Here is a 24792-nt window from a genome sequence, read left to right on the forward strand (position 1 = left end):
CTTCTTGCATCCCAAAGAAGACAAACTTCAAAAATTGTGTATGAAGGGTTAATCAATCAATCAATCAAATTACAGAGAATAATCAACATCGATGAAAAGTCAAAACATTTTTCTATTCAAAACGTAATTTGGAACTGGTTTTAGGACCATCCTTTCACTAAAGGAGTCTAACACATACATCACTACTGAAACCACAAAGAAACTTTGGGTACCAAAAATTCTTAAGATGAATTGCACAGAAATATGCTCAGGTTCCATCCATGACTCTACATCATTGGATTTACAATTTCTTATAGTTTCTAAGAAAGGACCAAGTTTTGACATTGCCCAGCAAGGCAAATGCAAGCCAACTGCTCAGATGCAGCTCCAAGCACTCACAAGTGTGTTAGCAAATACACATTTATTTTTTCCTACCACTCTGAGATAAATCCAGACAAAAAAATTCAAGTTTCAAGCTTGAAAAGCCCAAGACTCCAAGCCAGGCTCCTTCCTCAGGTGAGTACTTACGGATTTGGCAGTTGCAGAAATGTACTGGACAACCATCTCGCGTTTGGTGCTCAGGTCCTTGTCTCGTAAAGGAGCTTTGCGTTCCTCGTTCAGGTTCATGTCCTCCTGCAAAGAACCAGACCACACAACATCAGGAACACAGCTCAGGATTTTTAGTTGTCTTTGTTCTTTTTAAGCTACTTTTGTTAAACAATTAATTTTCAAGCAAACAGAAGTGACTTTTTCCAGTTTATCTGTGTGTGTTTGATTTTGCCCTACATGATTTTCTCCTTTAATTCTGTCACCTCAAGTGTTCATTGTTCTTGAGACTTAGCCAAAATTTAAACTGCATCAAGAGAAGTTAACAGTTGTGAAATTTGGCTCAAGAAGTAAAACTGCAGGACAGGCACCACAATTCTACATCTCAAGTTGATGCATAAGTGCCAACTCTTGTGATGTTCCTGTGTTTGCAGTGAAATCTTATCACAGTGGACACCATTCCTGCACTATCTAATCAGAGGCTGTTATTACATGGATTAGTAGCTTGTGGAAGGGATAGAGCTAAACTGATGTATTTAAAACAAGCCTAAAAGTCAAAATGCTCTGCTAGATTAAATCTATTAAGACACTTCTTTTAACTTGATAACTGATTAAATACAATGCAGTCATTATTAGTCATGACTAGGCTTGCCATTAAAAGTCAAAGGAATTTCAGACTGGCACCTAAGAGCAGTCAATGCTCTGCAATCACTACTGGTGAACACCCTTGTCACACAACTTCAGTGTCTGTGAGACAGACCCATTGTCTGCTTCAATTACCATTACTTGGAAAAGTTAAAGACTAATCCCTTAACAAGCAAATCAAGTAAGAGTTAATTAACACTTATCCAATCCTTCAAAAGACATTCACAGCTCCACTGAACAGAGCAGAGCTACCCAGTGGAACAGGACAGTTCTCCCCATAGCACACCTTACCATCATTTTTTCAAAGAGATCCATAACTTCTTTCTCTGATAAGTTCATGCAGCGCTCATCAACAAGTGCCTGGGCATGTGGGATCTCACTGATGGAAGGCTGGGAGTCAATAGGATGCTGAATGAGAGGCTTCTCTTTCTTCACAGCCGATTTCCTGAAGCTTGTGATTCTGTCACGCTGCAAAGACATTCCAAAATAAGCAGAAATAGAAAGAGAGAAAAGCAGCCAATTGGATGGCAGCAGTGCACATGTTTTTAGTTAATTCAAGCAGCAGAGTTAAACTGAACTGTAAGTAAAAATACTCTAATATTTAGAGATTACTTTGCCTAGAAAGACAATAACCTATAAGGTAAACTCAGATCACATGCAAAAGGGATTTAAATAATTCTCACTGATCCAAAATTGCACCAGCTAGGTTAAACTCCTAGCACTTCAAAACTTTCAGCTCATCTTCTCCCATTACTAATTATCCTGACAGTGAATAAATATGGTACCACAAAGGTAACGTCCACTGTTCCTTCCCCTGAAGGGCTATAGGTTTTTGAAGGACAACTGAAAAAGGCAGCATGGGGAAGGAGGTACTCACAAGTTCATCAGGCTTATAAAACATCCTGCTGAAGTAAAATAAAGTTTGCAGAGGAATGAATGCTCCAAGCACAGCTCATAACCCCTTGAAGAGTTTTTGAGGAGGAACTCGTGGAATTAGTGCTGAGCTTTAGAAAGGCAGGTGAAGGGTTGCTCCCACAGCAGCAGCGCCCTGGGTTAAACACACGGCCAGGCACTGCCAGGGCTCTCGGGTTAGGGCTGACACCAAGCCCCACTCCTGGGCTGGAAGCATGCTCAGTTACTGGGTTAATGTTGGAAATAACCAGCACCTTCCTTATAAGGCCATTTCTGTTGTATTTATAACATAGAACTCTATTCTGAATAAAGTCCAAATTTTTTATTTAAAATCAGTCTTTATTTTTTTGATATAAATCCATATATATGTTCAATTTGAGAACGTCATGCATACAGCAATTTTTCTCAAAGAACTGTTTGCATCCACAAATACCCCTGTATCTGTTTCAGACACTCAACAGCCTTATGAAGATGTGCTTTCATCTAACAGCAGCTTATGTAGGGTTACCAGGATCACTCAGAGCAGTCACTGTCATCTCCACCAAAACACGTAAACCAAATTTTACATTGGCTACAACAAAACAACCTCTCTGAGGTGTGAAGTGCCTGATGGAGACAGACTTTGTTTGCACAAATTTTGATTCATTTTAGATTAGTGAGTCCAGAGTGGAGACACTAGAGCGAGAGCTGTGGAGTATGGAGAAGAAAGATTATTTTTCTGTTGCTTTGTTTCTTTTTATTAATTTTTGTTGTTCATTGTTTTTGTTGTTATTGTTGAGATCCTACGAGATTACCTTAAATCTCTGAAGGAAAGTGTCCCTAGATAAGCTGCATTCCCTTTGAACTTCTTTTGAACTTTTTTTGAGGTTTTCTTCCTTAGATATTTTTATATTTGTGGACAGAAGCACAATACCTATAAGGATACTGTTAATGTCTTTGACAAAGCAAGAACATTAATCCATTTTCTACCTTATTAGAATAGTTTAAATTACACTTTTGGAAACTAAAATTAGGGCACAGCTTGGTGAAAAGCCAAGGATATGACAGTGCCTGAAATGTAGTTTTATATTGACCATTCAACAGCCACAAAAAGTCATTTAAGATCCAATTGCACCACGCTTCATCTGTTTCAAGTGTAACTTATTAACACCAAATTTGTTCAATGAGATTGCACCGGTGAGATCACTGGAAAGACACAAAGGAATCTTCTGTGTGACTTCCAGGCACCATTTCCTCATTTCAGATGTGCAGACAATCATTAACTAAAGAACCAGTCTGGCTTTATTTTGTACATGTATAATACAAGGCTGTAATTTCAATGAAATCAATTTTGATACAAGTTTCTGAAAAAATACTTTGGAAGGAGTTTCAAAGTATTCAGTTTATCAAGTTAGTGCTACTGAATACACACTTGTCCCTTGGCATTCAGTGGACATTTATTACCCAAAATGGTTCCACTTGAATCATGTGGCAACCAACTTTGAAGAGCCACTGTAGACCAATTGCTGGTAAAGAGAAGGTCAAGAGAAATAACACATCAACTGTTGAGCAACAGTTTCAACATAGCCACAGTATTACTGAAGTATTTCAAATGTGCTTAAGGAAGTTTCTCCAAATAGAAATCATTATTAATCTTCTTCAATTAAAGCCACAAATTAAGGTCTTTAGGAATAGTCACTCAACTTTCTGAAACCTAATGTTTAATATCCTTATAAGAATGTTATTTTGTCCACAACATTGAGTAAAGTAGCATGCAGCGTGGAGTTACCATTGCAAATTAAGATGCTACAAAGACCTTACCACATCATCTGCCAAAGTTTTTATTTGAATATTCTATTAAAAAAACCAAAAAACAACACACACAAATCAAAGAAAAAAAGACAGTGTTACCTACTGCTTCAGAATAAAGGAGTCTATTTCATGTAATTGAACATTAAAAAGCATTTGCAATTTCACTACGTGTTCTAAAAACCTGCCGGCCAATGGACAAGGAATGTCCATTTTTTCTGTGAAGAACAAGCTTGTATCCCATTGCACCCTATGCTCTGGGTATGGAATGGATGCACCTGAAGCCTGAGAGCTGCAGCCGCCCAGTGCTGCCCAAAGGAGCAGCCAGGGCTCCCAGCAGCGTTTCCAAAACAAGCACAGTGCAGGGACACGAGTGCGTCAGCAGCACCACGGGGCTGTGAGCTCAGAGCTCAGCACTGCCCAGGCACCTCCTGTGCCCAAAGCCCTGCAGCCTCTGCCAACTGCGCTGGCCACTGAGTCACGGCAGCCTGGAGAGGAGCTGGCTCGAGTCACTGAAGTGATGATGCACAAACCACCCTCCCTCCCTCTTGCCCCATCACTTCTTCCTAAGCAGGAAAACCCTGCTGACAACAATCACCAATGTTACATTTTCATTCATGGCCAAAAAAGCCACCCATGCTGCACACCAATATCAACAGTCATTATTGAGGAAGCATTTGGTTCATGAACTTTGCTCAACTGACACAAAGCAGCCATGAAAGGAGTTCAGGTCTAGAACTCATGGGGGGACAGAATGTGAGAAGCATTCAGAAATCTGTGGGACAGTGGAGAGGACTGACCCCAGCTCACAGGTCAGTCCCCACTCATTCCCTCCCAGCAGGATCATGGAGTCAATCAGAAGTACAAAAGCAAGAAACACTTGATGGTTGAGCTATAAAGATAATGTAATAACTGATGGGAATAAAGAAAATAAAGAAACAAATTAAAAAGCCATCTTTTGGCACCAGCAGGCCAATGTGTACCCAGTTTCTGAGCACCTGATGATTTGGAAAAACTACTCCTCCCCACCCTGCAGCCCTGCCTTTACTGCCCAGCATGATGTGATGTTCTGGCATGTCTTTGGTCACTGTGGATGAGCTGTCCCAGCTGTGTCCCCATCTCCAGACCACCCACCCTGCTCCTGGAGGGAGCTCACAAGAAGCAGAAGTCTTGGAGACTGGGAAGGGCTGTTCAGCAAGAGCTGAAGCACTGGGGCTCTTTCTGGCTGTGCTGCTTTGGTCACAAGTCTAGGGCACAGCAGCAGATGGGCTGTTCTGAACCAGCTCCACCTGAGCCTAACCCTGAGCCTGACAGACATCTGCACATCCAGGTGCCGACACCAACCCTTCATCTTCCAAACTGCCGCATCTCAACACCCTTCCTTCCCCCTCTCCTGTATTCCCCTCATCTGGACTTACTATGGAATTTATCATCTTGAAATCAAAACCAAGATGTGCACTTACCACTCTGGTAAATAAACCTTTTACTTGAGACTGCAGGAGGAAATGAAGTAAAGTCTAACCCTGTTTTTAATAAAGAGACAGCCAGGCAAGCAAGAAGTTCTGAAACTCCATATACATTTTAGGAGCTACTTGTATGAGAACATTTTTTCCCTTTCTCATTTAAGTACTGTCAATCTCTGCCAGAAGCTGGAACAGGATCATCTACCCCATCTCTACACTTATATTGCATTTGTCACTCAAACTCCTCTGGGCAAAGTACAGAATACTAAAACAAGATAGCACACTGCATTTTTTCAGACCCTGCAAGCACTCTTCCCAGATTTCCTTCTGGTGCACAACTCCACTGCTGCCAGCAGCCACTTGAGATAAGCAGCACATCTAACAGGTAGTAGAGACACTGCAAGGAGCTGCAGGCAAAGTCAAGGCACTCCTGTACCCACAGATCCTCACACCATTTTGACAATCTCTTGTGCTAACAAAGAAATCGCACTTCCAGGCTGATTTCAGAACATAACCCAAAAGTAGTTTACCTCCCTAGAAGGAAATTTAAGATATTGTAGATTCTGTAGTCCTCTAGCATTATTCTTTCTGCCATTCTATTTATGAGGTAGCCAGAGCAACACAAGACAGAAAAATCTGTACCTTCTTGGCTTGTTAAAGACACTGAGTCCCTGTTTGCAGGAGCAGCCCAAGGGAAAAGGCTTCACAAAAATCCCTGAGGAAGCATTTGCAGATAAGGGATATCAAATTAACATTTATATCTAAAATACATATACAATTTAAGACAGTTGTAGATTATCTCTCTCCTCTAGACATAATATCAACACAAACCACAGAATTCCTTCAGCATCTATACCAAAGAACTATTTCCTACTCACTTAGTTCAGTACTTAGAAGATTTAAGTGATAGAGCTTCTCCCTTTCAAAAAAAAGCATTCCCAGTCCATCAACAGTTAATATCATCTTCTAGTCACTCTTGCCAGTCTTAGTTTACTCTGTGTATCTGGCTACTTTTATAAGCACAGACAGATCATGACAGTAAATCACACAAAAATAATAGCACATATTAATGCACCTGCACCAGACAATTCTTTATCTCAAAAGGTCTCAGCCAAGTTAATATTCAGAGTAATTGAAGTCTTGCACATGAAAACAGTAGAAAGATATTTGTGGATCACTACATTTCCTGATGCAGAAATCACTGCTTCCTCATGCAAACAATGCAGGCTACAGCAGCAGCAATGTCACATTCACAGAATTCAATTACTTGAGCTGATTGCATCAACTTTTAATACAAAACTCACATCAAGTCTACTTTTTTATACCTTTTCCTAACTTGTGTTTTAATAAAACCTTCCAAATCACTAAAGCTGGCCATGAGTTGTACACTGAGGTGCATTTACATGGATTGATTATATTTAAGTATTACTTTGCCATGTTCTTAATTGTTATGCTCAGGAGTCTCACTCTCACCACAAAAATCAAATCAGCATTAACTCCCAGATCACCACGTGCAGAATGAACAATGATCAGCTGGGGAACTGCTAAACCTAGCAGCAATTTTCACTCCACTGCCCAGGAACCCGCGGTGTGCTGGAGCACCGCTTCTGCAGCCGGGCTGCAAGCTCAGGGAGCAGCTCCCACTGCTCCCAGCAAAGCTCATTTCCAGGGGTAGCAACCAGAAACTTGACCTTCTCTCAACTTTCATGGGTTTTTTTGTTGTTTTCTTGGGTTTTTTTCTTAACTGTGCTGATACTGCTGTTTTCTAAAATTTACCTTGACTTCAACACCTGCAAAAGCCATGGTGAAGCTCCACTCAAGGACAAGACCTTTCAATTTGCATACAAGCAGGACAGGAATAACTTCCCATATGAACACCTGAACCCAGGGAGTTTAAAGGGACAAACCCCAACCTGGTTAATATTTGAAGTACAAAAAGTTGTCTGCATCTTGAATGTAGGTCTTAGTCACAAAATAGAATTCACTCCTACAACCTCTGTTCTTCAGTTCAGAGAATGAATAATGTTCCCATTAGACAATTTAACCATCTGTTAACATATTCAGTGTTGGAATTAAATCTGAAAAGGCACCTAGGAAATGGTGAAAAGATACCCAAGCTATAAAAGCTGATGTGCAGAAACCAGGACTACACACTCATTTAGGCCTTTCAAGATCTTTACCCATGATGAAGTATACCTGACATTTTGTGAATTATATTTTTACTAATTTTATTACTAATGTTTGCTTTAGCATAATATTTTTCACACTTTGAGAAGCATTCACCATGCTTTCAGAAAAACCTTGAAATGACTGTTATAATCCATCTGCTTCCTCCAAAACACTTGAATTGAGCAATACCAATGGTTTTGTTACTATTGTTGTACATTTACATTTGGGCTATATGACACCATATGGAAAAAATCTTGTTTGCCTTGCAGCTGCTTGCTTCACAAACTCCTTGAATGTGCATTATTCAATGTTTTAAATTAAGGCTTAACCTAGAGCTGAGCATGGAGGGAAGCATGGGCTGCCAAAATGCAGATGGAGAACTGCTGGCATCCCTGAGTCAGGGCAGGATGGCACCACCTCCCCGAGGGAAGCTGCCAGCTTTGCCCAGTTCCTCCCCTTCTTCCTCTAGGAAAATGACCATCCACAAATGAGCAATGCTCCAGAAATAAGTTTGATAATTCCTCATGCTAAATAAAGCCCGAGAGTCAGCCAGGCTGGTAAATCATTAACAGCAGAGGGCACCAATCCTTAATCACCGGCTGGGAGATGCCTCAGCACTGCTCCTGAACAGAAGGGGAGGGAACACATGCCAGAGGATGGGGATCATATCAGACACTCCCCTCACAAATGCCAAGGGCTGAGGTTTTACAAAAGAGCAAACTCATTCAGAAATTGAAAAAAATCACTGTAAACAAACAGTCAATTTCATCAGCTTTGTAACTGACAATACAAAAGGAGTTGAGGAAGACATCTGACCTAACTTTTTTTTAATATATATATAATTTGAAGCTCAAACTGCCATCACTGTTTTGAAAAATTTGTTTCAGACAATGGTTTCTTGGCGCTCATTGATAAGTAAGCCTTAAAAACCAGAAGAAAATGATAAACTTTTCCCCAAAAGCTGCAGTTCCGTGTCAGTCTAAGCCAACAAAATTGCTGGGTGTGAGACACAAGGCAAGGGTGGCAGCAGGACTCAGATCAGGTTAGGCTGATCTGAGACACACCTGCCAGTGCAGAGGCAAATGAAGGAAGTCCTGGCATTTTCCAGAGCCGCAGCTGAAATCCAAACACTTGCCATCAAGCCTCCACAGCAGCTGTATCAGACAAGGCTTCACATCCCTGCTCCCCAGGCAGAGCCAGGAGCTGGGTCCTGCTCTGCTCCCTGGGCACCCTGCACGACAGGAAAAGTGCAAATACACAAGCTCTCCTCAGAATGCTCTACAGCTTTTACATTCCTCGCTTCAAACTATCAACAGTTTGCTGTTAAAAGTTCTGCAGATTAGACTTCAGAAAGAGCCAAGTTGCTTTCCTGCAAAGGAGAACCATGCTCAGCACTGGATCTCTGCTGCTTTTCCAAAATGTGGTTGACTTGAGCTTTGGCTTTTTAGGGAACTTGGCTTTTGCTTTTTTTGGTATAATATTATTGGGAAGTGCTTTTGAAATATTCTGGAACAGTTAAACTGGAAAAACTATGTCAAAACAACTCCTGACATAGTAAGTGCAGACTTTATCTCAATTCTATGCGGAGATACAAGCAGTGGGATTGAGCTCTTTGCTTCCACCCCAGGGGCAGCACACAGCAGTTTTTCTGATAGCAATACTTGATGTGCACTTCTGATAGCAATACTTCAGGGCCCCTTTGGCCCCTGCCCTGGCCCTCCTGGGTGCAGGTGCTCATTGAGACACTCTGGGGAGCTGCTGGGACTGAGTGGGAGCTGGTGCACAGCTCTGAGTGGCTCAGTGGAGAGGAGTGAGAGCAGGCCTCCTTTTATGCCTCACTCTCTCAAGAGACACCTTTTCATCATGACAAGAGTCACCTTTGCTCTGACTGAACTGCAATCCTAGTTTTTACCCTTTTAACAACAATCACACACCTTGAACCTGAAATTAATCTTTTGTTGCAACCTAAGTATTTTCTCTCAAGAGGAGCAACTTGACTTGACAGAGTTGGTCTGAAATTATCTTAAAAATGAAGCAGAAACTGCTTTGAGAAATTCCTCACTCTAATACTTACACACTTTGTTTTCATTTCAGTTTACTTGCTTCCTCTATGTCAGTGTACACAGGACAGCCCAATAGCCCTGCAAGGGACAGGCTCAGCTTCTGTAAACTTCTCTTGCTGTTCTGTGCAGAGATGGATTTGGTAAGATTTTGCACTGCATGCTGGTGGTTGTGTAGAACATCTCTTGCTCTTGTGGGTACAGTAAACATTGAAATAAGTGTCAGACTCCATTTGGATTTTCCTACGAAACCGTTTGAGAAGTTAAACTGGCAGAATGCATCTGTTGGGAGAGGACTGATGCACTTAAAAATAAAGCAGAACACCCACAGCAAGCTGCAGGAGCTTCACTGGATACTGGGCAGTTCCTGGAAAATGGAATAGATTGCCTTTGATAGGCTTTGAGAGAGTGAGAACATGTGTATTGCTTTGTTTGGGTTGTTTTGTAAGTAGTAAGAAAACCCAACCAACCAAACCACAGCCCACAAACAAGCTGGCAGCAGAAGGGGCGCAGTGAGCCAAAGGAGCTGGAATTCCTTGGGAAGAACATTCACTTTGTCTGTACTCAGCAGACTTGGAACATGGTCACAGGGATCATGTCAACAACTTCTTAGAATAATGTTGTCTGTCTTCCAAGACAGACCTACAAGTAAAGAGCAAGCACTTAATCAGAGCAGTATTTGATCTCTGCATTACAATAAGCTGCTGGTAAAGCCACTTTTTTCTCCCTTAATATTAAATGATGTGATACTAAAACTTGGAAAAATGAGTAGTGCTGCTGTCATAGCAGGGAACTCTGGCTTTTCCTCACAGAACTAAAATTCAAGATTAAATAATTTCCACAGGCATGGACCACAATGTACCTCAACAGGCAAAGAATATTGGGTAGAACAATGTGCAGCTCCTGTGTCACACTCCAGGTCTTCCTGTTCTCTTCCCTATTCTTTCCTGTTTATAACAGCATCCTCAGAAGATTATTTGTCCTTTGGGGAAGTAGGAAATGAAGCACCATGTGAACAGAGAGGAATTACATTGTACTTCATAATGAGGAATCCCATGGTATCACTTGACTTCAGTACAGGTGAGGGTCCCTATTAAGAAGAAACTGGAATTCAGGACAATTAGACAAACTTGCCATAGATTATGGAGAATCTGTTATTTTCTGTTAAAGGAGATAAACCATCTTTTTTTTTTTGCTTATCTTAAGTGTTCAATGTGCTTTGGCTACCCCTGAACACTTACATGAATCTTATAAAGGTTTTTCACAAAATAATTCTTTTGAAGTATCAAATGTTAACTGATGGGATTACTGCTTATCTTAGAAGGCATTCAGGAATTAGCCTGAATCACAGAACTCTATAAACTAACCTTAATGGATTTAGGAAGCCTGTCCTATCCACCCAAGCTTTGTCTGAAGTTCAAATATGAATGCATATTAAAAATGCAAATTGCCTTCCTGGTTTTCAGGCAGAAACTTCACCAAACCCTTCTGCTGCACTCTTCACCTTTCCAGTTTGGGAACATCTCCACTGAGCTACAATAAACTGGAGGATGAAAACAAAATTCAGTGCTGTGGATTTGTTACTGTACAATGCCCTTCAGTGTGCACCAATCAGATAAAGTCACTGTGCAGCTCCCCAGGAGGGGCAGGGCCAGCCTGAAGGATGGCAGTGGGCTCAGCTCCTGCGGCAGCTGGGGAACTTGGCCATCTCTGTGGCTGGCACAAAAACTCAAACATACATGGCACCAGTGCATATTCTCAGCCTGGTGTGCTTTGTCTTCTTCCTTCTTTATGGAAATTCTTCCCTGTTCTAATACAACTGGGACACACAGCCACTTCAACTCTGAATAACTGTCAAGTTCTCATCTACTCCTGTACTCACACAATTACAAATGCAAACATTCAGCACAGCTCCATTATGAAACCAAAGTACCTCGCAAGTTACTCAAATTTAATAGACAAAAATAATTCACAGCAAGAGAAAGAACATGAAGAACCAAAATGCAGACAAGGAAGCAGAAAACTTTCTACTGCAAAAGAATTAACAGCTCGTATTCTGTTATTAGGGGCTAGAATCTAATGAATCTCATGTTGGCTTTGTATTTGTTCCTGACAAAGGCACACTCATTAAAAACACTGAACCACAGGCACCCTTAAAGGCCATTATAACAACCATCATTAGCTCTTACCATATTAAGAAGGAGTAATGAACTGCAGAACTAACATTTCTCCTGACCAAGTACTTATTTTGGCTTGTTCCACCATCCCTGAGCCCAAACTGAATTTATACAGAGCCACCTGTGAACACATAACCAACCCACTGAGACAAAAAGGTGTCCATGGGGACACTGAAGGTCTCAGGTTATTTCCTCTCACCTTCATGCCTGCACACATAGCATGGAGCAGTTTGTTCATGTGACTCCAGCCAGGACAAAGTTATTAATGTTTGACCAGCTGATCCCTGAACCAAGAACCAGGCTGTGTCCCTCAAAGCATCCTGCACCCACCAATCCTGCAATTCTCTCAGCCTTTGGAACCTAAAATTACAGCTGCTGCTCTCCTGGCTAAAGAGCAACAGTTCTGCAGCACTAGGGGTTGGGATCCTACACCACAATTCCCCAGATATTTTAATTTTTTTTTTTTAATTTAGAAACTTGTTCTAAACCCCAAGGTAGCAGTGCTCGAAGTTCCACAATCCTCGAGCAAGTGCTTCTGTATTTATTCTGACTCAAAGGGACAAACTAAATGTGTTAATGGGGTCTTGGTATAAAAAGAAAAGTTCATATTTCCACTATAAGTAGGGCAGCAGTAAGTGTGTTAATATATATATTTACACACACACACAAAAATCACATAGGAATACAAGGCAGTACCTCTTCCAACGACATTGGTTTTAATCAGTCACTTTGACACTAACATTTTCAGCCTTTGAAACAAGTTTAAACTGTTACAAATTGAAAAGATTTCTAGTAACACTATGCAAAGAACAGTGCCGGCAGCAGACACATCAGACATTCACCACATCCATCATTTTCTCCAATGACTTTCTCTGAGGATCACTCACAGGAAGGGAGCCTGCCACAAGCACCACCTCGACACTGCCCTTGCCTCACTCTCCCCAGGGTTTCCTGTTTACACGGGAGGAGCCTGTATCCATTAGAAACTCCTCAGAACAATCCCGCCTTACACAACACACAAGGTGTGGTGGCATGACACTCTGCACTACACCTTCAGGCCAAATATTACCACACCCAGGCGAACCAAAAACCTTCAGGAGCTCTAGCAAACCATAAAATTCGCGTGTGTGGCTTGTTCCAGAACTGAACTTCCAAGTATTTCTTCACTTCTATAAATCAGAAGAGTCCCTGGTTTAGATCATGATGTACACCACAATATCACTTCACTGCCACAGCAGATCCTTCTCAGATCTGTGCTGCAATCACGTCACGTACAGGTGATCAGGAGAGGAGGGCTGAAAAGCAGACAATTCCATGGAACTGGTGGATGAACTTTAGACAAATTCATGCAACAGGAGGAGTTATAATGTGCCATAATTCCAGTCTCATTGGTTCTGGGAACTAATCAAAGAAGAGCAAATAGTACAGGAGTGGTTCTGACAGGCTCATTTCAGGACCTTGTCTGTCCCACTGCCACACAAAACTGATGCCAGCAGAGCACCAAGGGGAGCAGGGAAAGCGCTGCTCCCTGAAAAAGTCAATTCTTGACCTGGCACCCCTTTCTCCCACACAATTTATTGTTACCAGGTAGAACACATTTGCCTCGCAGGCTGTGTTAGTGCTACTTCTGTCACACAACATCCCACCTCTCTACCTGGGAGGAAGCTACAGGTGAGAATCCTTGGGCTGCTCACTCCTCCAATGCTGCAGCAAAAAACCACTTCACTGACAAGATTTGAAGATCAGTTTGATACAAAACCAATATGCAAGTTTAATACAAGGTATCTTTGAAACAATTGGAAACCCTTCTTTAATATTTATGTAGCAATTGATAAAGTTGCAGGTAGACAATCTCCCAAAATTATCTTTCTACCACCATAGCTGATTTTAAGAAAAAAACCCTTATTTCCCCCTAAACAAAGTTACTGCATTATTGGTTTTTTGTAAGGAATAATGATATAAAAGCTGCAAGCAACTGCTAAAACCGCTCATTTGAGTAATCTCCTAACTTCTTGTGCTTCAAGGTTGAACAAGCAAACTGATGAAGAACAAACTGAAATTGACACTTGCTCCAGCAGCAACTGACATTGCTTGTTGTACTCTGGATTTGGACAAGGATGAAAAGAATCAGAGGGATGTTATTAGCCATTACTGCTTTATTGTTTACTTCCAGAGAACTGCAAATGATGCAGAAAACATGAAGTCATCTTGTAGCCCACTCCACGGGGAGAGGCAGATCTTTTCCTTCTGCTGGGTCACCAGCAATCCCCATTCTGGGACACCAGAACCAAAGCTCACCCTGGAACACCTGGACACTGAGCACCACGCTGCCTGCAGCCTCAGACAGCACCAGCTCCATCTGCTGAGCACACTGCCAGTTCTCACAGCTGCCCTTCACCCGGCCGGGCTGGAATCTGCTCTGTTTGCAAAGCTTCCTGTAGGGTACACAAGTGCTCTACAGTTTTGTCTCACAAGGAGTAGTTCAGGAAGTTTAATTACCACAGATAGGCTCATCACTGTCTCTACCACCTCACTTACACAGCACTTCCCATTAAAAGCTCCAGCATTTACCTAAACATCAGCACCAGGCCTGTCCTACCCTCCATGCAGTGCCTGACCAGGATAACTTCAAGCAACAGAAGTTCCAGAAGACATCAATTTTACTTTTCAGTAATGGTTGCACCCTTGATAACTTCTGTCCTTGTTTAGGGCAAATTTGGGAGAAAAACTGTGTACTTCTTTGGCCACTCTTTGCTCTCAGAACCAGCCTTAAAGGTGGAAAATTATTTCTGGGCTACACAGACCAATGGGGGACAAGCATCATAAAGTCACCCCAGGACAGCTTCACCTGCTGGAATATCCTGACTTTGAGCTAATAATACCAAGACTCTTTTGGAACACAAGCATTTTGGTGCACTTTTTCCTCAAGCATACACTTGAAACAAGAACTCTCTGCAGGCATGCACAGATCTCACTCAGAGACACTGTGATTTCAAGTGTAAGACATTTGATTTGATTGCCAAAAATCTCTGCTCAACCTGACTCATAGTTCACGTATGCAGAGCACAGATATCTAAAGAAGTCATGCAAGATGAACAGAGTTTTTTGGGTTTTTTTTCCTTGGGTCCTGCAGCACACAGTCTGTCTGACAAGGATTGATAGGCACAATTTAAATCACTCCACTCCTGCACTGATATGGGTGGTGCAGCACAGCTGGGAAACCTCTCCCAAGCACACTCAGCCTACTTCTGTTTTAAAGTGACTTCATAAAAACTTTTATCCCACTGTTTGATTCCAGGTTATGGTACATTAGTCAGAATGTTGAGTTCCTAGCTCTTCTCAAAGCTCACATGGTTTAAAAGACTTCAGTGTTAAGCACAAACAATTACTGCTTTTAAAACAAAATATGAGATGCTCCTTGGGTGAATCACCAAATCCACTTGCTCTCCAATTAAAGGAGCTCTCTCTTCCCCCTAACAATTTGTTTTACAAGTTACACAACATCTTTCTCCTAATCTGATTTTAAAGGCCACATCACACTCAGAAGGCAGCCCCTTTCAGAAATGTGGTCTGTAGGAAGTGGAGAATCCTGCACTGAACAGCTCCCACACAGACCTGGAGGAACCTGGGGGTAAAGCAGTGAGTGTTGGCATGTCCTGGCTGCCACGTGCTTCTGCTAATCCTACAGTGACATGAGATATTAACTGGAATTAAAAACACCCCCAAAAACCACTGGTCATGTTCATTTCTGGTTAGGCAGTGCTCTACCACTCCCAGAGCACCCCAAACCCTGTTACAGCACCTCTTTTCAAGTGCTGATTCACAGAACCACAGATGGTTGAAAGGATCTCACTTCTTTGCTCAGGACAGCCCAAAAAGCAGGGTCACCCACCAAATTCACATCAGCATGCTAAAGACTCTAACCAGGTTCAGAACTTGAAAACTTCCAACAACAGTGATCTCAGTGTCTCTGACCAACAAATACTTCATCATCCTTCAAATCATCTTCCCCTTTTAGCCCCCTCTCCAGCTCCTTTTTATGACCTCTGTCTCCCCTTCTTCTGCCATGAACTTTTGTCAAAAGCCTGACTTCAACTTCTCAACCAACAAGATGCTCAACTTGGCAGGCCCTTGGTAAGCTACCCCAGCTCTGTCAAACCAGAGCTGCCACCCTCAAGCACTCCCATTTCCTAGGTCCCTGACAGAATTATCTATTTCCCATGTGACTGAAGGGTGGAGGAGAGCAAAGAACATCTGAGTTAAGCATTAACCAACAGAGGAATCCCAGCAATCTCCCTGACAACCTTAATTTAGTGTGTTTGCCCTAGCCGAACATGCATGCTTTAAAACAAGCAAATTAGCATGTTGCCAAACCCATGAACTGCTCTCTGCCACCTCCTGCCAGCCTATTCTCAGGGCTGACGTGAGATCAGATGATTGTTTGCCAAAACAATCTAGGTTTTTTCTGCCCATTTCACTGTAAACAAAAATGACGACAAAAATACCAGGCACTTATTCCAACCTCTAGTCCTCAAGCCAGAAAAAAAAAAAAAAACCCAAAACACCAACCCAGAGCTGCCTCAGCAGCAGCTAAGTCCAGGTGCTGTTAACACTGATAGCAAACTTCAGTAAAATATTCCAGTTTACACACTACTTTTCTATTATAAAAACTGGAACTCAATTCTCATTGTGCAGCTCAGTCACAGTCAACAAATTACATGAAACCTGAACACCACTCCCAACTACCTAAAGTAGAAAATAAATGAATTAGTGGTCCTGATACAGCTCACCCTTAATTAATTGTGTGTGTATATAGTCAATTGTCTTACAGGGAAATACTTTTAAAGCATTGTTTTCCTTCCCAGCACAGATTCTCTCCCAACAGCCCAGTCCTATTTCCTGTCCATCAGGAAAAGTGCCACTGATCAGGCTGCAGCCCTAAAAAATCCCACCAAACAAAGCCCTGCACTGCTGCAGGCAGAGCAGCACTGCACACCTTTTAGTTTCAGATGAAGAGAACAGGGAAATCAAAACCTTCCACCTTTCTATTCTAGTTTCCCTTCCCTCAGGATAATGACTTCAGTTCCTAGCCCTCTGTCACCTAGAGCCATTTTTATCATAAAAATATCATTCCTCTGGACTTCTTCCCAAGGATTTGCCTAATTTCAGCTCCTGTGCCAGGAACCAGAAATACTTTCTCCTCTGTGTAGCTGCACAGCCTCTCCCAGCAAGCCCTTGCTCAGCACTCCCCTGGATGTGTGAAATAAGTTTGGGAGGAGGCACACTCCTGTCAGCTCCTGGAATTACACCCAACACATGACAGGGACTGCAGGTTGATTCATCTCTGCAACTCCACTGAAACTCCATGAATTGTAAGTTGCAAAGATGAACCAAGAAAATCTCCACACCCAGCTGTGAGGAACTTTGGATATGAGCTCAGTGACAGCACAGCACAAACAGCCTGGCTTCTTTGCCACAGGTCCCAAACACATCTTTATCTTGCACAAAGAAGAGAACAGGGATGAGGTGCAAGTAACACTGCTCTCCCAGTGCCTGGGGACACTGCCAGCCCAGCAGAACCAACTCCTCATTCCAAGTAAAGCCAGCAAAATTCTGTAGGATTACTCTCCTGTAGAATGGATGAAGCCTTTCCCTGATTACAGCCTTGTTCTTCGCTTACAAACCCACGGTAATAATTGGTAAATCTGGCTGTCCAGTCACCCCAACTCAATTTAAAGCACACCTGAATCCCAGCTCTTTTTCTAAACCAAAAATAAATCTCTGTTTGCGTCAGGTACATCATGTCCAGAGTGAAGAAAATCTGCTTTCCTATTCAACCCACTCACTCAATTCCATCATCAAAGGCCAGTCACTTACCCCAGGGCAAAACTATCTTTCAGAAGGTCTGATTTGAGCAATATATCCCTGCTCTGGTCCAGGGTGCTGCCGGACTGCAATCATCCACCCCCTCAAGAAACAAATGCATGCTGCTGTGAATGAAGCTAAATATTAACATAATGTTCTTTTTTTCCACTCAATGGAACAATGAAAGTTTATTCTAGTGATTCTAAAATAAGTGAATAGACTGTGCAATGGAAATAGGCGTCCTGTTCAAACCAATTTTGAGCTCATTTCACTTTGATTTTTCAAATTATGTGTTTCTATCAGAACAGAGTTCTCTTCTGCTAGAGCAAAATTCAAATTTATGTTCACAGCTACCAAGAGAAGCACTTCCCTGAGTGATTCTTGAATCAGTTCCCTGCAGGAATCTTCAGGCAGGGAAAGTAGCTGAGTTAGATACTTTAGCAGGAAATAGTAGGGGTAGTATAAACACACCCAAAGGTGCTGTTTATACAAAGCTTAACCTATGCAAGGAAACAGGAGTTTGTTTCCAATAACACCATGAAACAAAACAAAACACCACACGTGTTTATCTTTTGCCAAGATACCTTGTCAATTTTAATACAAGCGCAGTTCAAGTCATTCATGCTTCTGACTGCCATCCTCTGCAACAATTACAACTTTCAGTAACTTTTCTATGCCTCAATGTTATATATTTACCAACTTCCACAAACTCTAACTGCATGTTCAGCAACAAAAACAAAACAAGAAAAACCCAAACAAACAAGAAGAACCCAAACTGCAGTAGTCAGGCTGATTATCTAAAAGCTCAACACTCACTAAAGGAACACATGGTGGGAGAACTCCAACACTGACTTAGTTTTACCAGCATCCGGGAAAGCCCTTGCAACAGGTTAAATAAAGTTTGTAACTTTAGTACTCTCTCCAAGGAGAGGACTCAAGAGTTATAAGCGTCTGCTACATTGTTGCTTTTGGAAATACAGCAAGAACTGAGCTAAACAGGGTCGATTCAACACGTGCAACTGACAAATGTAAACAATTAAAGGTAAACACCGTCACATTGCAGGTTTTGCTACTGCTGCATGTATGAACTGTGATACAACCCAGTGATGCTGCCTTGACCTCTGCCTGTATTTTGATTTATCAGGTCTGTCAGTAAACTAATCAAAGAGCACAGCCATTATAAGCAAACTGCACTCCCAAACAGGGTTTACGTTCCAAAAAACCATAAGACACCACCCAGTTTCTGAGATTGTTTTCCCATGAAGTGAGAGGTTCCATTGGCAAGCACGTGGTTCGCATGGCGATCACCGCGATGGTTCTGGATGGTTCAGCGGGGCCGGCCGCACCCGGCTCCGGCCGCGGAGCGGGGCAGCGGTTGCGGAGCGGCGCTGCCGCTGTCCCCGGCGCTGTCCCCGTCCCCTCCCGAGCGTGGGAACTCCGCCGCCGCCCGCGCTCAGCGCCCACCCCGGCACCGCCCGGGAGCCCGCCCGGCCCCGAGCAGCGGCACCGCGGCCCGGCCCTTCTGGGCGCTGCCTCCCCCGAACCCGCACGGAACCGCGGAACACGGAGCCGCCAATCCCCGGGAAGGCTCCCACGCCCCGCGTTCCCCGCTGGAAGCGGCGCATCCGCGCCCCCTCCTCCGGCAGCAGCCTCTGCTCGAGCCGGGGCCGTTCCCCGCCCGCCTCCCGGCGCGCTCACCAGCTTGGGCTTGTTCCGGCTCTCCTCTTCCGCGGCGCGCCCGCCGCGCTTCGCGTTCATCCTGCCGGAGCTCAGCGGCTCCTCGCCGCCCGCGCCCGGAGCCGCGTGTCCGTCCATGGCTCCGCGGGGCTGCCCCCGCCGGGCCGAGCCGAGCCGAGCCGAGCCGAGCCGAGCCGAGCGCTCACGGCCGCACCGGCCCCATGGGCCCCCGCGCCCGCGCCCGCTCCGCCGGGGCGGCTCCGCTGCACCCCCGGCCCCGCCGCGCACGCGCACGGCCCGCCCGAGCCACCGCGCCTGAGCGGGCGGCGCGCGCCTGCGCCCTGCGGCGGCGGGCAGCAAATGGCGGAGCCGTGAGGGAGCTCGGAACGCCCCCGGAGCGGGGAAGGGCCCGGCTGCTTCCCGGCCCGGGGTTACGGCACGGGGCGCTGGGAGGGGCCGGCACTGCCTGTCCTGCCATGGGCGGGCCTCTGCCGCTGGCACAGGTGTCTGCAATCCCCGTCCCACCTGGCCTTGGGCACGCCCAGCGATCCAGGGGCGGCCTTAGCACAGGCTGCCCAGAGCAGCTGTGGCCGCCCCATTCTCACAGGGAAGGATTTCTGTTCAGATTTCTTCCTCATATTGAATCGAAACCTTCGCTCTTCTAGTTTGAACCCGTTCCCCTGTGTCCTGTCTACGTGCTCTTGTAAATTGCCTTGCCCAGTCTTTGGTGAAAGTTCCCGGTGGGTTTTGGAAGGCCGCTTAGAGCACCCCAAAGCTGCCTCTCTCTTCTTCAGGCTGTACGATATCTGAGTCATCTGGCCCTGCCCATGGATTACAGCAATGGAAAACTGTTTAAACCATTCCTGTGGATTCCAGAATCCCTTCGGCCGAGCCTCGCTGTGTAAACTGAAGGACTCTCAGGATGTATCAGCATGGACAGAGGAAAATCATGGGTCACATCTGCGTTTTGTGTTGGTATAGCTGAATCTATACCTGCTAAATTATGTCAAGACAGCAGTGATGAACACCATCATGATCTGTTGTTTTGGTGGGACAAGGGCAATCCTTTCGAGTTCACATTCAGATATAAATGTATCAGTTTGTTGCCCTCTAGGAGAGAGTCCCAAAAGACAAACAAGACAGAATAGTGAATTTCTGATCTCTGTCTAATACATACACAGTGATCCAAACCTGAGATTCAGGGGTTTCTCGATTTCTTGTGACTTTCTGAGGCTTACCTGAGTACTGGGGGAAATATTTACCTTTTCAATCCAGCAATGAACACCTGTTGATAAAATCTGACAACACCAGCTTTCAAATAAAAGGATAGCTCTAAAACTGGCAGGTGTCTTGAACTCAAAGTAGAATCTTGGCAGCAGAAGTTAGGAAATTATAAAATAGGCCAGCTGTGGCTAGCTGCTCTGTTCTAAAATTTCCTTTGAGATCCATCTCTTCCCGCCTGTATAAATCTTCCTTTTTCTCATTCTGTTGATTTTAACAATAATTATTTGGACATAGTTTATAATACCATCTTAACCATACCTAAGTTCTAATGATGAAATTAATCAAGTAATCATGAATTTAATCATTTGTTTGCAATGTCAGGCAATGTCATGTTATTTCCAACTACATCCATTTATAATTTACAGGATATCATTCTACAGCACCCGTTCAACAATGGTTTGTTAAAAAGAAATGCTCAAATCTGTTTTTTTCTTCTTTTCAATTAGCTCTAATGACCATTTTGGGTTTTCTCTGCTGTCTCTATTTTTCTGTATTAAGCAGCACCTACATATGGAGCACAAAGTTCAGTCAGTCCACATTCAGAGATGACAGAGAAGAATTTCCAACAGCCTGGCATCTCTATGTACAAATTTAAGAGTTTTTAAACCAAATTCTGTAGCACTACTTGTTCAGCATAACTTCTAAAGTGCTCAAGAACTTTTTATCCTCAAATGTTCTAAATTTGCCACAATGCTGCTCATACTGCACGAGCCAAGTGTTCTTCAGTAAAACCTTTACATTAACTGACCTCTAAGATTCAGGAGCAGCTGGCACAACATGCCAAAAATAATTTGTGGTGTGAATGAAAGCAAGTGCACATGTGAGAAATCGAGAAAACTGAGCTAATGTACAGCCAGGCCTTGAGTTAATTCAGTTTTGATGGAGTAAAACTCAGATCACATTCCTGATTTTAGCAAAACATAAAAAACCCACTGAAGTCGGGTGTGGGGACACCACACATCACTGAAAACATCACAGGAGATTTGCTGTTTTGGTGTGGTACATTGTAATTAATGTACCCTTGTCTGAGTGATGGAGAAAAGATGTGCAACCATCGGGCTGCAGCTGCATCATGTGATGAAAAGTCATCCCACAGCTGCTCTTAGTTCCCCTTCCTGGGTTTGCCTGCTCTCCTGGGACAGATGGCTGCTTGCTTTACAGAGTTATTTCGTTTTTTTAACTCTGATTTACAAATGCTTTGCAAGTCTCCATTTGGAGATTTCAGCTGTGGCTTAAAATTGTTTGTGTTGTACAAAACATTGCTCCAGGATTTGCTGGAGACCTGCTTTTGAAAAGCTTGCCATATATCAAGTGCCATTAGATCCACTTCACAGCCTCCTCGGCAGAAGTTAAAGCCAGTTGTTTTCTTTTTGAAAATGTTTTTAGTCACACTGCTGCATTTTAGAGTTCTTCCCCCACCCCACTCCAGTTTCCAGGACTGAGAAGCAAATATTCCATGTATGAACTTTATGACCATATAAACTCTGCAGGTAGTTCCAAACAAAAGGAGTGAAGAGAAATAACATAGCTATCCCAGTCAGGAAAAAAATTACAGGGAAAAGCCCCTCAACATCAAAATGAAACAAAGAAAAAACCCTCCAGAAAGCCACAGCTCTGCCTAAGGCAGGCAGACAAAGCTCATTTTGGCAGACCTGCAATGCAGCATTTTGGCTCAACTCTGAGAGCAACAGTGTGGCCTGAGGGTGGAAACGAGTAGTTGTACAAACTGTTCTTAACTTGGCTTCATCTCTGAAGGAAATGGATCCAGAACTATTTATTACAAATGTCATTTCACAACACTGCAAACATGTAACTCCAAAGAGCCACTGCTCTGTAGGTGCTGACATTTCTCCTTAGGTGTGATCTCAGTTCCATTCAGTCACACAGCCACAGCAGCTCAGAGATCACACAATGACCTGAAAGCAAAATGATCAGGCACTGATGAGCATGAGGCATTCTGAGCCTCCCAAAAAGTGCATGATTTTATATCTGAACTGAAATAGGCCTCTGAGGATGACTGGCTAACCCAGCAACATGAGATCTTACAGTTGTTAACAAACACTCTTCCTCTAAACAGACCAAAAGTTCAGTCATGCAGGCTTGCAGGAAGCACTCACTCGGATATCCCAAAATGATGTTGGATTTATGAGAATTCATAATTCAGTGGTAGAATTTCCATTTGCCAGACAAGGCATAGGCTTCTGCTTGAAAAGTGCAGCTGACAGATCACCAGAGCAGAGATTCAGTTTTCAGTCCCTGGGAAATGTTCTGGTCTCCACATTCCTAGAACTGAAGAAGAAAGTTAACAGTGCTGTAGTCTTTATCCTAACTGCACTGGAGAAAAAAAAGAAAAAGAAAGAAAGTAATTACTCTGTATGCTACCAGAAGAGAAAACACACAGTATTTAACTTAACCACAAACAGGAAATATGTTGCTAAGTCACCCAGCAGTACATTCCCAGCTTTTCATCCAGAAATTCTATGTCATTAGCACAACCACTGTACCAGGAGAACACACCACAATCCTTCCCCTGCTCCTGGTGAGCTGGAAGCTTTGCTCTCTTCTTGATCAGTGTCATCACTGCAGTCAGTTTTTACTCTCCTGTCTCTTCCTCCTTCTTGCAGTTTTAGTTGGAATCGATTTGCATTTAGGAATTTTTAAAAATTCCTGAATTTATCTTCAGATGGAAATCAGTCTAAGCTTGTTGACAGTGCATGAGAATGTGGTAAATAACAAGGAAAGCTGGGGTTGAATAGCTTATCTTAACAGGTGGGAAAATAGGATTAGAAGTATTAACTGCTAAGCAATTAAAATAAATGAAGAGCGTTAATTGCATATGAATAGATAGTCTCTGTTGACAAATCTACCTCACTTTCTAAACAATACTCTCTTAGACTACTTAATAAATATTATTTATTTGCAAACTCAAATCCACAGAAAATCCACTCACTGATAATTCCAAGAATTATTTGTTTGCTAAAACTTTATTTAATCTAAATCACAATTTCCTGGCTTTCTAGAGGCAATAATTGAACATTCTGTAGTGTTTCTGTAAATGAAACCACAAGAAATTACTATCACACATATAAAATTTGTTAGTGATTCGAAGGAACATTAAAACATCTTACATTAACCTTTTAACCAATGTTAATTAAAACTGATTCTGAACATTGCTTTGAATGCTCAGGATGACACTTGAGCAAGGTTCATTCTCCCTGGCTGCAGTCTGTGTTTAACCGGCTGGGAGGTGGCTGCACCACAGCTCATTTTTTGGGCTTTAAACTTTTCAGTTCCAAGATAACTTACACGTTTTGCCTTGTAGGAAGAGGAAGCTGAGTTTCCCACCTATTGTTCAGGAAAGATTTCATGTTGAATATGTTGGGGAGGTAATTGTGCTTACAGCAAACCTCCATTCACCCTGACTGACTTAATGCAGCTCTGATTTAAAATCTAAAGCTGGACAAGCTCTACCATTATTAAATGATACAGTATGAATATGAAGTTTACTTGTGTCAAGGCAGTTTTTTCATTAAACTGAATAATTGTTTTAATCTAGAAAAAAATCAGAGATTTTAATTTACTCCAGGCCAGCTCCCCTAATTCTTAGGAAACAAAACATCAATACAGTGTTTAGGTTTATATTTTCCAAAGTGTTACTTCCCTGTTAGAAGCATTTCCTCTCCTTGAAGCAGTGAACTGATTTAGGTGAGTTGTCTTGTCACCCTTTTCTCCATTTTGACCCCTCAGTCTATAATTCTAGATCCCAATGAGGTTTATCTTCTCCAAAAGATTTTCTGCTTTCAGGTTTTAGCAGAACAGTAGGAAAACATAGTTCTTGCTCCATTCATGTTTTTTAGAAACAAGGAATATATAAAAAATAGCCCAGGGTTATTTCAGAGGACAATGTAAAAAATACAAGAAATTATTTTGCTTCATTTTGGACATTTCCCACAAGAAAAACGAAGCAAACTGCTGATATATGAAGTAATGGTAGTTAGTTAGTAATTGATTCTCTTTTTTCCCTTTATCTTTCAAATATCCTATTCTATTGAATAATCAGAACTTTTTGCATTAGTATTTCTATTTTTTCCCAACATTTTATATTCTGGGACACAACTGCTCGATGTTAATAAAACACATTTATGTCTCATAATACTTTATGAGTTTTCTTCCAAGCCTGAAAGAACTGGAAATGATCTGTACAGAGAGGAAAAAAATGAAAACATT

At 42.7% G+C, this 24792-nt stretch overlaps 1 protein-coding gene across 4 annotated transcripts in view; it reads right to left on the bottom strand.

Moving 5' to 3' along the window:
• The window catches only part of DIAPH2 (diaphanous related formin 2), a 168468-nt gene extending 148958 nt beyond the window's left edge, over positions 1 to 19510 (bottom strand). For 2 of the 4 annotated variants that reach the window (XM_030967679.1, XM_030967680.1), the window contains exons 1-4: positions 19303 to 19510; positions 3883 to 3915; positions 1462 to 1638; positions 508 to 612 (exon numbers count right to left, since the gene is read on the bottom strand). In XM_030967679.1, coding sequence (XP_030823539.1) covers positions 508 to 612; positions 1462 to 1638; positions 3883 to 3915; positions 19303 to 19419 — 432 coding nt within the window. In that variant the 5' untranslated portion in view covers positions 19420 to 19510. Of the gene's footprint in view, positions 1 to 507; positions 613 to 1461; positions 1639 to 3850; positions 3916 to 19302 lie in introns of those variants that run through there. The other 2 variants (XM_030967681.1, XM_030967682.1) reach the window with 2 other exon arrangements.
• Positions 19511 to 24792: the final 5282 nt, after the last annotated feature.

The sequence above is a fragment of the Camarhynchus parvulus genome, chromosome 4A, assembly GCF_901933205.1.
Source record: "Camarhynchus parvulus chromosome 4A, STF_HiC, whole genome shotgun sequence".
Taxonomy (NCBI): domain Eukaryota; kingdom Metazoa; phylum Chordata; class Aves; order Passeriformes; family Thraupidae; genus Camarhynchus; species Camarhynchus parvulus.